A 15397-nucleotide genomic window follows, 5' to 3' on the forward strand; every position below is an offset into this window, starting at 1 on the left:
TAGATTCACTTGTTGATAGTTACGTATTTGTTGTTCATAGTTTTTATCTTTATTTACTTTCTCTTCCAAAAGAACCCCCTTCAGCAATTCATATAATTCTGGTTTGGTGGTGATGAACTCCTTTAGCTTTTTTTTATTGGTGAAGCTCTTTACCTGGCCTTCGATTCTGAGTGATAGCTTTGCTGGGTAGATTATTTTTGGCTGTATAACCTTCAATTTTAAATGATAGCTCCACTGAATACCGTAGTCTCGGATTTAGGCCCTTGCTTTTCATTACTTCAAGTACTTCATGCCATTCCCTCAGGCCTGAAGTGTTTTCATTGAGAAGTCAGCTAACATTCTATTGGGAGCTTCTTTGTAGGTAATTTTCTGCTTCTCTTGCTGCCTTTAAGTTTCTTTCTTTGTCTTTAATATTTGCCATTTTAATTATGTGTCTAGGTGTGGGCCTCTTTGGGTTCATCTTGAGCGGGACTCGCTGTGCCTTCTGAACATGTGTGACAGTTTACTTCACCAGATTGGGCAAGTTTTCTGTCTCTCTTTCTTTAAACAGATTATCTGTTCCTTGCTCACCTTCTTCCCTTTCCTGTGTTCCTGTAATTCGAATGTTGTTACATTTCATGTTGTCCCAGAGCTCTCTTAAGCTACCTTTCTGCTTTTTAATTATTTTTTCTATTTGCTGCTCTAATCTTTAAAATCTCTGATTCGGTCCTCAGCTTCATCCAGTTCTACTTTTAATTCCTTCCAGTGTGTTCTTCATGTCAGATACCATATTTTCCGGCGTATAAGACAACCCCCTAATTTTACAGTTAAAACATAGGTTTAGGCCTATATTCGCTATATAAGACTACCCCCCACTTCAAAGAAAAGACTTACTTTGCCGTCAAGATCTGCAGGTAATTTTTGTGCAATTTTGGTCTTTTGCCCCCGATTTTCGGTTGACTTTTTTTCGTTTCAAAAGTTGTCTTATACGCCGGAAAATACAGGTATATCATTCGGCATTTCTGTCTGGTTCCTGTTAATGGCCTCTATTTCCCTTCTCTTGTGTTGTAATTTGCACTAAGTTCCTTAAGCACCTTTATGATCATTGCTTGTCTCCATCTCACTTAGTTCTTTTTCTGAAGTCCTTCTTTTCTCTGATTTAGAAGCTGTTTCGTTGTCTCCCAATTTTATGTCTCTATTTGCTTCTATGTATTAGACAGGACTGCTATGCCTCCCCATCTTAGTGGGATGGCCTAATGTAGAAAGTGTCACCACTTTGAGGGATCAAGTGGTGCAGTCTCTTCATTTCCCTGAGCTGGATGCTCTAGGAATGCCCCTTGTGTGCATTGTTTGGGCTCCCCTGTTGTAATTGGGACTTGATTGTTGACGTCCCAGGTGTGGGAGGGATCCCCCCTCCAACTTGCTGCCAGTGAGGTTCAACCCCAGTGTCTTCGTGCCAGCTGTCCAGTCGTCGGGGCTCCTTACCTCAGGCTGGTTCTGCCTTGACTATCTTGATTGACATTGTTCTGGGTTCCTTCTCCCACACAGCTACTCCCACAGGTGTCAGCTGCAGGCACTTGGGCTCTTTTTCTTTTTGGTTAATCCTCACTCAAGGATATTTTTCCACTGATTTTGTTAGAGAGAGTGAAAGAGAGAGAAACATCCATGTGAGAGAAACACATCAATTGGTTGGCTCTTGCATACACCCTGGCCAGAGCCCAGACCCAGGGAGGAGCCTGCAACTAAGGTACATGCCCATGACTGGAATCTAACTCAGCACCCTTCGGTCCACAGGCTGACGCTCTATCCACTGAGCCAAAACCGGCTAGGGCTTAAATATTAATTTTTCAATCTAAGGGTTTTGTAATCCTTCCCATTGATCCTCAGTCAGAAGATTTGCTGCCCCCTTGTGGGCAACCTAAAGCCAACAGTTAATTATCTTGGTTCATGATCAAGAGCAGTTTGTAGTTCTCCTGGTATAAAAGTTGTGACATGGACTCAACTTTGATTTAAGCTGCATGGCTTCCTAGCTGTGGTGCTTTAGGCAGATTTCTCAATCTCTGCAAGCTGCAGTTTGTTTACCTAAAAGGGAGTAATCTACTTTAAAGAGTGATTTATTCCCTGCTTTGTCCTCACTACCTGGCAATAATAGGCAGCTGATAAATATTTGAAAAAAAAAAAAAAAGAAGATATTGTTGTGAAGATTAAATAAAATTTTTATAAAACACCCAGTACAGGGTGTTGCAAATAGTAAATACTCAAAATTAGAGCTAAATGTGGATTTGTTTTAAAAAGGGCTATTTCACTGCATAAAGCCCAAGTTTTCATTTTCATTTAAAGAAATAATCCAAACAGAAGAACCAATTATAGAACATAGGACTTTAAGAAAAATAATAAACATTAAATTCTTCAAAGGGTTTTGAGAAGAAGTGGACTTTAGATATCTTCCCATCAAAGCCTTTTGTTTCATTAATAAAGAAACAGATATGTCAGCACTCAGATAATGTTACCAAGGATTGCTTCTTCTCAGCTGAGTCCTGTTTCCCTGCTCCTGGACTGCGGTTATTGCATATTTGAATTCCAATCAGCAAACTTTATTTTTTTACTGTAGCATCTTGTTCAATCTGACCCAGAGCCTTTCAGTTATTTTATTCCTATTCTGTCATCCATGCTGCATGCTAATCAGATTTGTAGGTGACATGACTTTGGAGGTTATTCAGGTCATTAACTGCATTATTAATCATGTAGAGGTCAGGCAGAGCCCACTAGAAGCCTGCTTGTACACCCCAGCTTCCTCTGGCCAGTGCCATCCCATGGAATCCAAGCCCTCAGAGTCCTGTTAGCATCATCTCTGGTTTGTGTCTGGTCTGTAGAAATGACTTGCTCTGCTATGTTGAGCCTTTGTGATTTTTTATGAGTGACAGACAACAGTGATATGCATCTATATTTAAATGTTCTTCTGTTACGTAGGGTTTGATTTGTTACGGTCAGAAAACAAAATTATTGAATGTGTCTAGGGGAATTTTTCTAGTCCTAGATGTTAATTCTTTTTAAGTATGTTGGTGCTACACTTACAAATTTGAATTTCTGTCTTCCCTCCCTCCCTTCTGCCAATAGAGTTACATTGTTTTTCTCCTAAGAATATGGGACTTTCCGTTTACTGGCCAGTTTCTTTCTGTTCAGAATGAGGTGTAGTCCCTGGCCCGCCTCTGCTCGGTTGTGTGGCAGAGCCGGGAGCCCGGCTTGGAGCCCTGACACAGGCCCCCATCTTCCTACCAAGTTCCCAGCTGTGAACAGAGCAGGGGGTGCCGTGTGCAACACACGTGCGTAATACACGAGAACATTAACGGGAAGCAGGCGGTGCTGGGCTAGGATGTTGTCATTATCCTTGGAGCCACTGCTCCCTCCGGGAAAGGAAGTTATTGCCTGGGGCGGAGAGGATTGGCAGGTGCACGGATTATATGACTAATGACCATTGAGGTCCTGCGTTCCTTCTGTGTGATTTATGGCTCCTAAGACATTCATCTCCTTAGTCCCAGCTGCCCTTGGGTGAGTGAGTGCATTTCTCTAAGGCGCGCTCCAGGGTGAGCCTTCATGGTGCTGGCTCTTCAACTCACAGATCAGGTCTGATTGTTAAATACAAACTAGACTGTTACCCTGGGAAGCCTTTTCACGTAGCTTTTTCATCTTCGCTGAGATGTTTAATCATCTTGGCCCCATCCCAGGCATGACTCGGATGCTCCCAGTGCGAGAGCGCTCTCGGACGGAGGAGGACATCCTGCGGGCGGCGCTCAGAGGTGGCCGGAGGCCTGGGAGCCACACTGCATCCGCCTCCGACGACTCCAACGGGCTGGAGTGGGAGAGCGACTTCGTGAGCGCCGACATGGATGACAACGGCAACTCCGAGTTCTCCGGCTTCGTGAACCCCGTGCTGGACCTGTCGGAGCCTGGTGGGAAGCCGGTGGGCGGAGAGCCACAGACGCGAGGGGGTCAGGTCTTGTGAACCTGCGTGGCGGGGGACCCGTGCTAACCCAGCGAGAAGGTGTAAATCCCGCTGAGCCTTTCCACTGGCGGCGGGAGCCCGTGTACGTGCTGTCAGGAAGGACCAGGTGGTGGCTGTATCTGAATTGCTTCAGAATAAGTGCAATTTCATCATCTACCTTCGCTTTTCAAACAAGTTCATGGTTCTGTCATAGTATCAATTACCTTCCTGTTTGCAATTTGTAGGTGTTCTTTTTAGAATAACTTTGTTGGTTTTACTTAGTATGTTTGCAGAATCTTATTTCAGTGTCTGGCTGAGAGTACTAAGGCTTTTGGTGTTATGTTCAGCAGACAGGAGGGAGCAGAGGACGGAGCATCCAGCTCAGACTCAGAATAACGGTCCCGCTCCGCATGTCTGTCCCACAGCCCACACTCACCACCAGTCGTAGCAGTTACTCTAGGAGGTAACTCAGAATGCTCACGTGTCATTCTCTGTCTACACTGACTACATATCCAAGTAGGACACTGTGAATCAGTCTGAAACAAAGGGAATGACATGACAAAGGAAGCTTCCAGAGTTTGGACACTTGAAATTGGTCATCAAGAGTAATTGAAGAAAATAAACATCCACTTCCTTTTACATGTGCTATAAATGAATTTTGACTTTAATTGATATATTAAATTTCTAGACATCTTTTTTTTTTTTTTTTTCTAGTGACTGGCTTTAGAAAGATTTTCTGTGCATCATTTAGTGAGAAAGGAAAACCTAACAAGGAAATACGGGTATTTCAAAGTAAGTAAATCCTTTCTGTTGGAAGGATCTGCTGCTTCTATTAAGTTTCCTTTGCCTTGTGTTACAAGGTGCACTAATGGGGTAGAATTATGTGTATCAATAAATACAGCCACTTTGTGTGGTAGACAGTGAGCTCTTTTCTCTAAGGGTTAGGCATCAACTTAAAAGGCCGAGGAGAGTCCTAGTGGCTTGTCTCAGTTTTGCTGAGGACTGACATGATTTTAATCAGCAAACTTTTTTTCCTAGTGCTTTTTCTTTTTCTTGTAACAATGACAGTGCATGTTCTCAAAATTATAGGAAGGTCCAGGTGTAAATAGTAACTCAGATTCTTGCTGCACTTAAAGCATCACATGGTCCTTTCAGTGTCCGAGCTGCTCGGCAATGGCATCTACGGCTCTTCCCTTTTATCTCCTAGATCTAAACGCAACACTAAATATGTAAACAGGGCCAGTCACCCTCTTCTTTATGTCTGTGTCACTAATTCACATTGCAGCTGTCTTGGCAGTATTGTAAAGGTAATCTATGTTCACACTGCCAGTTGTTTTCTGAAGTTTATATATATCGGATGTATATTGGTTTGGCATAACCTACTATTGTAATTTTTTTGACATTTTGTTCATAAAGAATTTTTTGAAGGGATGGCAGCTTGTTGAGGATTGTGAATAAACACATTTTTACATTTAAAAAACTAATTTTTAAAAATGACTGTATTCCATAAACATGCAATAATTCTTTATTTTATTTTTTTAATTGTTTAAGGTATTACAAATAGTAGCACATTTGTCTCCTAACTTTATTAAACCTGCTATGAAGATAAAAAGGAGTAAATTAAGAAAACAGGCTGGAACTACACTTGAAATGTTTGTTTTAGCTGCTATGAAAGGGATATTCAAATTTTTTTGTTGTTGTTAATCCTCACCTGAGAATATTTTCCCAATGATTTTTTAGAGTGAGTGGAACAGAGAGAGAGAGAGAGTCAGAGAGAGACACACACATCGATTGGTTGCCTCCCACACCTGCTCTTGACTGGAATTGAATCCAAGACCCTTCAGTCTGTAGGCCAACACTCTGAGCCCAGCGGGCTAGGACTAATTTCTTTATATGCTTATTTAAAACACTGGAAATAACTGGTTTATTCAGCAAATATCGGAGAGTCTGGCAGGGAGTTTGGGGGCTTGCAGGGAAAAGTTCCTGCTGTTTTGTTTACCTTGTGGCAAGAGAGACAAGACAATAACAAGCAACGGGAAATCACAGCTGGCAGCAGGACACACACAGAGGACAGGCAGCGAGGGGCTGAGGGGCTGGGTGTCACCAATCTGAGTCTTCAGTGAGGAGACAGGCCAGCCAGGGTCAAGGCCTGAGAAGGGTGTGAGAAGCAAAGGGAACCGCATGTGCAAGGTGAGGTGGGAGGGAGTTTGAATGTTCTGAGCATAAAAGACCACTTGGACTCAAGCATTATGGGGGCCAGTTATGTGAGGCCTATAGGCAATGGAGAAGGGTGAGTTTTCAAGAAACTAAACATTTTATCCTATCTAATAAGTGTAACATGCAAATTAACCATCACTCTGTTACACCCACAAGTCATGCCCACCAGCCCATCAGGAGTGAGTATGCAAATTAGCCCAACCAAGATAACTATGGCCGGAGTGAGCAGGAGGCTTGGGTTTCCCTGGCAATGGAGGAAGACAAGCTTTCCGCCTGACCTGGCTGGCCCAGGCCTCTGCTCAAGGCTACAAAGTTTCAATTATAGAAGATAAATAAGTCCCAGATACCAGGGCCTGGGGGAGGGGGGCGGCCAGCCTGCAAAACACCATAGGCCTCTTGCCCCAGGCCACCCCACACTCCAAGGTGACCCCCCTACCCTGATCCGGGACACCGTTCAAGGGCAAGCCAGCTGGCCCCCACCTGTGCACTAGACCTCTATCCTATCTAATTCTATCTTAATAAAAGAATATGCAAATTGACCATCACTCCAACACATAAGATGGCTGCCCCAATGTGGACAGAAGATGGCCTCCACAAGATGGCCAGCAGGGGAGGGCAGTTGGGAAGGATCAGGCCTGCAAGGGAGAGCAGTTGGGGGGAACCAGGCCTGCAGGGGAGGGCAGTTAGGGGTGACCAGGCTGGCAGGGGAGGGCAGTTGGGGGCAAACAGACTGACAGGGGAGCAGTTGGGCATCAATCAGGCTGGCAGGCAGAAGTGGTTAGAGGCAACCAGGCAGGCAGGCAGGTTGAGGGAACCCCTCGTGGGATGAGGTGGGGCCGAGGCGGGAACGGCTGTGGAACGCAGAGCAGACATTTCAGAAGTGGCACCAACAAGGTGGTCTTTTGGGTCAGACATGGGGTAGGAGAGGGATCAGAGACAGCTTAGCTGCAACACCTCCTGTCAAACACCTTATGCAGCAGGCAGTCTCGAAGGAGAGCTGACTGGCAGAGGGCAGGCCCCTGGCCCTTGGGAGATCGGGTTCTCTGATGGATCCTGGCATCCGGTGGCCCTGAGTCAGCATGCAGAGTGAGGAGGCGGGGGAATGGCTAGGCCACACTCGGGCAGAGCTGTGTGTCTGAGTGCACAGCCTCGGCTCGGCTGCACTGGTCCTGTCCTTAGAGTTTCCAAGAAAATGGTTAGAGAATTAAAGTTAGATTTTATTAGTTGCACTGGTGCTGTTAACATTTGGAATTCGTGGAATTAAACATTTTAATAGGACATAAAAATCAGTTTAAAATTGGGTAAGAAAACATACTTCTGCATGTAGCACAGTGGTTCATTAAAATGTTTTAACTACTGATTATAGACAAGAACTTTATTCTTGAGAACGCTAAGCCATATTAAAGCCACAGCGATGCGCAGACACTATCACACACGCTCCCACCATGCCTGGTGCCCAGCGACCCGCAGGCTGCGTGCAACACCAGCAGCGATCACAGCCACCCTCCTGTAGCTTTGGCCTTAAAACCAACAGGTGCTGTGAGATAACGTTCCCAAGAGATGGTTCTTACAAAGCAAAGCATGGGACTAACATGAGGTGTAAAGAGAAAACACTGCCACCCTATTGGTCAGCACTCATCACAACACGCCGTGTGCACCAACCCTCAGTCCATCCAGTAAGCACCAGGCGACCAAGTCGGTGCCTCCCACGAGGGACAGGCCCCGGGCATCAGCAGGCCGCCGCCAGGCGCAGGCAGCTCAGTCTGCGTCCGCGCAGCGCTCCCGCCTCTAGTCTCGCTAATACTCGTTCTCATCCATTTCCGTGGGACAAGCGCTCAGGCAAGTGCTCTGGGCGGACCATGGCAGGGGCCTGCAGAGCTCGGGGGTGGGCTTGCCTGCGGGCCAGCCGTGTTCCTGCAGGAGGGGTCTGGGAGACATGGTGAAGAGAGTCTCGAAAAACTCCAGGGACTCCCCGTCTTGCTTCTCCACCAGGAGCTGGTACTCGCCAAAGCGGACCACGCACCTGTAGGGCAGCTCCACCTTGTTGAGGTAGCCCAGCTCCGTGCCGCCCACCAGCAGGCCGGTCCTCCTGCTCATGTTCTTAATTTCTAGAGAGAGGACGGAGCTGTCGAACTTTTTAAACAGCTGCAGTGAGAACTGAACTCGGGAAACCTGCTTGTCCTGAAAAGTATAGCGACAAACGGTGGAATTTCGGCCGAATTTCACCACTTCGCTGGAAGGGAGCTTCTCCGGGTTAGAAAACCTTATCGATTGGAATATCCCACTTTGCGTCTGGCCAGGATGGTAAATGGTGACCCGCAGACTCGTCACTGTCTCTTCCGTGTCCGCGTCTTCGAAACTGGACATGGCGGCGGCACCAGTCTGCAAGTCAGCAGCACATTAGTTCACGTCCCCCTCTGGGTCCTGAGACCTTTTCTTAAATAAATAAATGTGTGTTTGTGAGTGTGTGAGAGTGTGTGTGTGTGTGTGTGTGTGTGTGTGTATATATATATATATATATATATATTTTTTTTTTTTTTTTAACTTGAGAGATAGAAACATCAGTGATGAGAGAATCATTGGTCAGCTGCCATCCCCACATTGGGGATGGCAACCCAGGGTGTGCCCTGCCCGGAACTGAATCGTGACCACCTGGTTCACAGGTCGATGCTCCACCACTGAGTCATGCCAGCAGGGCGAGGCAATGAGATCCTGATGTTTGATGAAAATATTCTGATAGGTCATTTAGATTTTAAGTTAAGAAAACAATACATAGAATCATTTCAATCAGATGTGAAACTGTATTCCAGCTCTGTAAATTGGTGTGTTACCCTTTCCTACATCTTTATTTTTCATTTCTAGTTTGATGAGACCATACATGTAATCCAACAACAAAAGAAATAATCGTTGATAATACAGTGGTTTGTGGGGGCATAATGACACCTCGGTTTCCTTCTCATTTAAATGGAGCTGCTGGGCCCAGACACACGAGGGCAGCTGTGCTTGAAGGGCATCGGGAACCAAGAGGCTTCCCTTCGGTCTGTGTCCTCTGAGAAAGCTATCCTTCATTTACTGTTAAAATTAGATGTGACTTGTAAAGCCTGACTGAAGGAAGATTAAAAAGTCATAATTGCAACAGTTACCTTGATCATTTGTACTTCTAGCAGGTAAATGGTTCAAGATAGTAAGCTATTTAAAAGGTTATTTTACTCTTACCGTTTTAAAATGTAGACATCACATAACTTTAAAAAGTCACTCTGACGTAGTTCTGAATAGTCGCTACTCCACGCGAGTTGTTTGTTTTGTCAGGACCCCAACGGCTGGACAGCTGTCAGGAACCACGGGCGGCGCCCAGTGCTGTGACCACCCAGCCACACCTGCGCCCGGCCCCTCCCTGCGGGACAGCATCAGGGGGAGTGTATTCACAGGGCAGGAGGGTTGTTACCAAAACCCCTGGAGGTTATTTTGAAATGCCGTTTTAAAACTTTAAAAAGGGTTACATGCACATGATTTCAAAATTCAAACAGTAAAGGCTTTTTTAAAAAGTATCTTCCCTCCACCCTCATCCTGTTTCCTCTTCTAGAATCAGCAGCTGTAAAGTTGCTTTTACCCTTACAAAAATCCTTTACACATACTAGGCCTTGCATTTTTCAATCAATAATAGAGGGATGTTTTTTCCACTCTACACGTCAGTGCAGCGCATTCTTCAGCAGCAGCATCGGATCCTCTGAGTCAGTGCTGGGAAGCCCCCGGCGGCGGCGGGCTCGCTGCCTGCCTCCTTCACGCCCTGGGCTGGCTGCGGCTCTGTCTTACGGGAGGCTGGTGTGTGACAAGTGTTCTGTCTGCCGCCTGTGTTAATGTTAACATCAGAGCTGTTAAAAGACAGTGCTTTCGTTCCTTTCTATGGCTCCTGGTACTAACAGACCAAGGTTTTGTTTGTTTCACAAAGTCATGCTGCTAAAAATCAAATTGTCAACTTACTCAACAAATGACATAGCTAAGCAGATTTCATTTTTATTCATTTGGAATCATGTTATCTAACTTTTGTAACCGATTCTTCATGAAGGTTTTTACACCCTATTGCATTAGTGACAGAGACATTTTAAAATGGTAAGAGTAAAATAAGCTTTTAAATAACTTACTATCTCGAACCATTTACCTGCTAGAAGTGCACATACATTACCTGCCAAGAGACACATACATTAGCTGGAAACAGGAAAAGTGAAAGGAACCCTTAAGATCACGGGCCCATGTGAGGTAAAAATTACAATGAAATCAAAGACAGCAAGAATCAGCCCACAACGCTGTCGGTGAACCCACCCTAGGCTGTGATTTGAAGACACTGCAGTTGTGACACTGGCGGGGAAGGGAGCAGGAAGGCGTGTGTGTGAGAATCAGCTGGACACCAGCTGGAACCTGGCACCGGGAGGGACCTGCTGGGTCCACTCCCGGGTGTGAGGATCTGGTTCCTACTCGCTAGTGATGGGGCAGGTTGTTAGGGTAAATCATGGTCTCTGACCTCAGCCCAGAGTCACCCAGGGGGCCATGCATGCCAGCAGTTCCCATGCTTTCAGCGTGGCCTTCAAGGTGGCCTGCGCCCTGCCATTTCAGATGTCAGTGGAAAAAAGAGAGAAGACAGAAACTAGCCAAAAACCACCCTGAAAGTTAAACTAGGTGGGTCTTTTCTTTAAAACACGTACTAGCCCTAACGGTTATCTCAGTGGATAAAGAGTAGGCCTGTGGACTGAAGAGTCCTGGGTTCGATTCTGGTCAAGGGGACATGCCCAGGTTGTGAGCTCATCCCGAGTGGGGGGCATGCAGGAGGCAGCCAGTCAATGATTCTCACCATTGATGTTTCTATCTTCCTCTTCCTCTCTGAAATCAATAAAAAAAAAAAATATCCTATATGATAAAAGTCTAATATGCAAATTGTCCCCTCATCATTCGACCAGGAGTTCAACCACTATGATGTGCACTGACCACCAGAGGGTGGCACAGAACATGGCAGGTGTTGGCGACACAGCGCTGGCAAAGGGTGGCAGCGGAGGTGTTGCTGGCCCCAAGGAGCCCCAACGAGAGTGGGACCATGGCGGGATGTATGAGCAGGGGCCCAATCGCCCTGCCAAACACCCAGCAGACTGACCAGCGCTGCCAGGCTCCCAGACACTGAGGGACTCAGGCAGGGGCCCTGGCCCCAATCAATTGTCACACAGGCGAATGGTGGAGCAGGTGAGGGGGTAGCACCAGGCCAAAGTGGGGTGCCAGGCAGGGCTGTAGGGGTGCGAGCTGGGGCCCCGATCCCCAAGGGACCCCACCCATACATGAATCCATGCATGGGGCCTCTAGTATTTAAAATAAATAGCACACACTAGTGGCCAGGCGCTCAAAACAGCCTTTGTGCCATGTGCACTTAACATCTATTCAAGATTTCACAAATATTTTCTTTACAAAGTCGCAAACCATCTGATTTTATGGAATTACATGAAGTTGGAGATAGCTAAGTTTCATTCAAGTTGTAATCTGGTATTGGGTATGGGAAGGCTTGATACACAGGAATGATATCCCTCAGCAATGTCTGTGTCAGCAAATGAACTGGAATAAATAGATGAACAGAAATAAGGAAGTGGGCAGGAGGCAGCTGATCCATAATTCTCATCATTCCTCTCCCTCTCCCTTCCTCTCTGCAATCAATAAAAATATCTTACCTAATAATAGACAAAAATGTAAATTGACCGTACCTTTGCTATCCCCATAGCCAATCAGTGAGTATGCAAATTAACCCAAAAAAGATGGTGCTTAATTTGCATACATAGGCGCCCAGCACCTGTGTCCCAGGAACATCCTGGCACCCAGGTCACTGTGAGATAAGGCCACGTAGGCCCACAGCAGCCTGGGCAGGGCCAACCTGCAATCAGAACGAGGGGGCAGGGGCGGAGCCTGTGTTCACAGGGAGCTGGGGGTCCCCTCCCCAGGCCTAAAGCTTCGGCCAGGGCCCCACCCGCGATTGGTTTGAACTACAGAGGAAACACCTTTTCTGAGTGCTCATTGGCTAAGCTCCCTGTATGCCACTGGTAATATTCTTAGTAACTTGGGTAATAAGAACCCAAAAAGGTGATCTGGGGTTTTACCACCACACTTCTGGAGAAAAAAGCGAAGTCCCGCTGCCGGCTGAGAAATGTCATATCCTGCCCCAACCGGTTTGTGGATAATGCCTCAGCCTGCCGACCGCAGGGTCCGGTTAGATTCTGATCAAGGGCATGTACCTAGGTTGCAGGCTCCGCCCTGGCCAGGGCCCAGATCAGGGCTCATGCAGGAGGCAACCAATCAAAGTGTTCCTCTCACTTTGATGTTTCTCTCCGTCTTTCCCTTTCTCTTCCACACTCTCTAAAAATCAATGGAAACATATCCTCAGGTGAGGGGAAGGAAGGAAGGAAGGAAGGAAGGAAGGAAGGAAGGAAGGAAGGAAGGAAGGAAGGAAGGAAGGAAGAGAAAGAGAGAGAGAAAGACAGGCATATCCTATGAAAGACACATCTTGAAAACGCCTAAAGAAAGTTGTCATTTTTTCTTGCTGAAGGGACTGGGGTCCGTGTTGATGAAAACACCTTGGTGGCTGCAGCAGCAGGGTGATGGGCTGGTGCCTTCCCCTGATCAGCCCACTCGCCTCCCACAGAGGGAAGCCAGACTGCGGCTTAGGACATCCCCTGAGGGCTCCCAGTATGTGAGAGGGGGCAGGTTGGGCTGAGGGACCCCACCCCCAGTGCACAAATTTCGTGCACTGGGCCCCTAGTTTATATATAAAAGAGCGGCCTCCGTCCCAGAAAGCACCGCCCAGAAGCAGCGGCTGTGCCCCGGCGGCGGCACCGGCCTGGGATCTGGGGCTGGACGGGTCCGGCCTGCTGGCCGCGGCCTGGGCACCGGGCGGGCAGGGCGGGGAGAGCAGACCCGCGGCCCCGCGGAGGACGCTTCTGGTCAAAGGAGCCGGTTCATCGCTGCTAACGGACCGGGGGCAGCAGATTCCCGCGCTCCCCGCGTTCGCGGTGAGAAACGAGGGGCCGCGCCCAGGACTGCGCCCGGGAGGCCGCTCACTCCCCGCCCAGGCGGCTCCCGCGGGCCGCGCGGCCTCCGCCCGACTCACCGGCCTCCGGGCGCTGCGCGGGCTCCGCGTCTCCGCCTCGGCTCCGGCTCTGCAGGCCGTCCCGGAGGGCAGGCCGCCGCCTCCGCCGGAAGCGGGAGGTCCCCGAAAAGCCGCGGCGCCGCCTCTGCGTCCGCCCCACCGCGTGCGTCTGGCACCCCACGTCCTCCCACCCTTACCGCCACCCTCACCGCCACCCCTAAGCCCCACCCCCACCCCTAACTCCCACCCCTAAGCCCCACCCCCACCCCTAACCCCCACCTACACCCCCACCCCCACCCCTAGCCCCCACCCCTAACTCCCACCCCTAAGCCCCACCCCCACCCCTAACCCCCACCCCCACCCCACTTCCCGAGGCCCCGCGCTCCTCCTGTCCGTGACCGACCCCCGCGCCGCCTCCCCGCTCCAGGCTGGTGCGCAGTGACCAGCGCGGAGCAGTCCGGGGCTGTGGCCTGAGAGCTGGTCTTTGGAGGGAGCCGGTCACTTCCCTGAGGACGGCCCAGGGCGCAGGGGCGGGGGGAGCGCAGCTGTGCCGCAGGCGGTCCCCGCCTCCGGGCCGGGAGGGGCCCTGACAGGTGAGCCCCTGCCTCTCCCTGCCTGCAGTCTGCGGGCCTGGCCCGGAGGACCCGAGCACCTGGGTGTCCGGCCGCGGGGAGAAGGGGACTGAGAGCCTGGGAGGCCTCCGCTCCACTCCCCCGGGGACTCTCCAGTTCAGGGACAGGTCCGCGGAGGCCCTGCTCCTGGGGTCCGTGCTGGCTCCGGACAGCAGTGATGGGACACTGGGCAAAGGGGGTCTGAACTCTCAGGTCCACAGCGTGGACATGGACTTGGATCCTATCAACAAACTACAATAAAAAAGTCAGAACTGGAGTTTCTGATCTCTAACCTTTAAAATGCAATGTGTGACAATGCTCTATACCAGCGTTTTTCAACCGCTGTTCCGCGGCACAGATGTTGCCTGGTGTGCCGTAGGTGCAGACAAGACAAGAATTTTATAATTTTTCACTATTTTGTTTACTTAATATTTCATAATAAAGTAATTATAAAATACTTTCTTTGTGTTTATTTGATTCCTATTCAAGAGAATTACTTTATATATAGTCAATATAGGCACAGAGTTAAATTTTTTAACATTTTCTAATGGTGGTGTGCCTCGTGATTTTTTTCATGAAACAAGTGTGCCTTTGCCCAAAAAAGGTTGAAAAACACTGCTCTATACGCTGCAAAGAACTGGTTAGTAGGTGTCAATATATATAAAAGCCTAAGCGACTGTTAGGACCAGAAAGACCAGAACCCGTCCACCAGTCACTATGATGGGCACTGACCACCGGGGGGCAGACACTCAATGCAGGAGCTGCCTCCTGGTGGTCAGTGCGCTCCCACAGCTGGAGCGCGGTTCAGCCCAAAGCTAGACTCCTCCCTAGCCGCCTGACGCTTTGTGGGTTTTTTTGTAATTTCTTCATTGATTAAGGTATCACATATTTGTCCTCAATGCTCCATTCCAATCCCCCACTCCTCCCCACTCATGCCCCCACCCCATTGTCCTTGACCACTGGTTAGGCTCATATGTATGCATGTAAGTCCTTTGGGTGATCTCTCCCTTTTATCCCCACCCTCCCTCTGAGGTCCAACAGTCTGACCCATGGCTCCTTATCTCTGGGACTGTTCTTGTTCATCAGTCTGTGTTGTTCACCATTTCCCCTAGATGAGTGAGATCATGTCCTATTGGAAATATACTTATAAGAATCAAAAATGAGACAAGCAATAATTGTTGTGCTGAAAAGCAAATGAATCAGTCTGTAGTGAGTTTCTTTCTGGGCCAACAGTTCTTTTGAGACCCAATTTCAATGTCAAACAGTTCCTTATGTGTACATGTCAGCAATGATATTTCAGTTCTGGATGGTGGACAAATGGTGGTAATGCAGTCCACCCTTTGTCTGCTTTGGTCAGGGGCAACCTGCAGTGACACACAGCTGCTGACTGCTAGTATGGCAAGGTGTCGTCAGCGTCTTCCATCTCTGGGCTGCTTCTCTTCTGTCTTCATGGCTGGAGGAGTCCTGTCAATTCCTCTCTATTGCTGGAATCCA

At 48.4% G+C, this 15397-nt stretch overlaps 2 protein-coding genes across 6 annotated transcripts in view; one reads left to right on the forward strand and one right to left on the reverse strand.

Moving 5' to 3' along the window:
- The window catches only part of AP1AR (adaptor related protein complex 1 associated regulatory protein), a 33144-nt gene extending 27699 nt beyond the window's left edge, over positions 1-5445 (forward strand). For all 4 annotated transcript variants that reach the window (XM_084883340.1, XM_084883342.1, XM_084883341.1 and 1 more), the window contains one exon: positions 3705-5445. In XM_084883340.1, coding sequence (XP_084739466.1) covers positions 3705-3982 — 278 coding nt within the window. In that variant the 3' untranslated portion in view covers positions 3983-5445. The remainder of the gene's footprint in view (positions 1-3704) is intronic.
- Positions 5446-7430: 1985 nt separating this feature from the next.
- On the reverse strand, positions 7431-13471 carry TIFA (TRAF interacting protein with forkhead associated domain). Of its 2 annotated transcripts, XM_084883344.1 has the most exons (3): positions 9992-12486; positions 9395-9945; positions 7431-8560 (listed from the first exon to the last, which is right to left on the reverse strand). In XM_084883344.1, the coding sequence occupies exon 3, from the start codon at positions 8543-8545 to the stop codon at positions 7976-7978; it is 570 nt and encodes a 189-aa protein (XP_084739470.1). In that variant the 5' UTR covers positions 8546-8560; positions 9395-9945; positions 9992-12486; the 3' UTR covers positions 7431-7975. The 2 variants fall into 2 exon arrangements, with proteins under 2 accessions (XP_084739470.1, XP_084739471.1); XM_084883345.1 differs by lacking the exons at positions 9395-9945; positions 9992-12486 and adding an exon at positions 13314-13471.
- Positions 13472-15397: the final 1926 nt, after the last annotated feature.

This window comes from Pipistrellus hanaki (assembly GCF_964339955.1).
Source record: "Pipistrellus hanaki genome assembly, chromosome: 5".
Classification (NCBI taxonomy): Eukaryota; Metazoa; Chordata; class Mammalia; order Chiroptera; family Vespertilionidae; genus Pipistrellus; species Pipistrellus hanaki.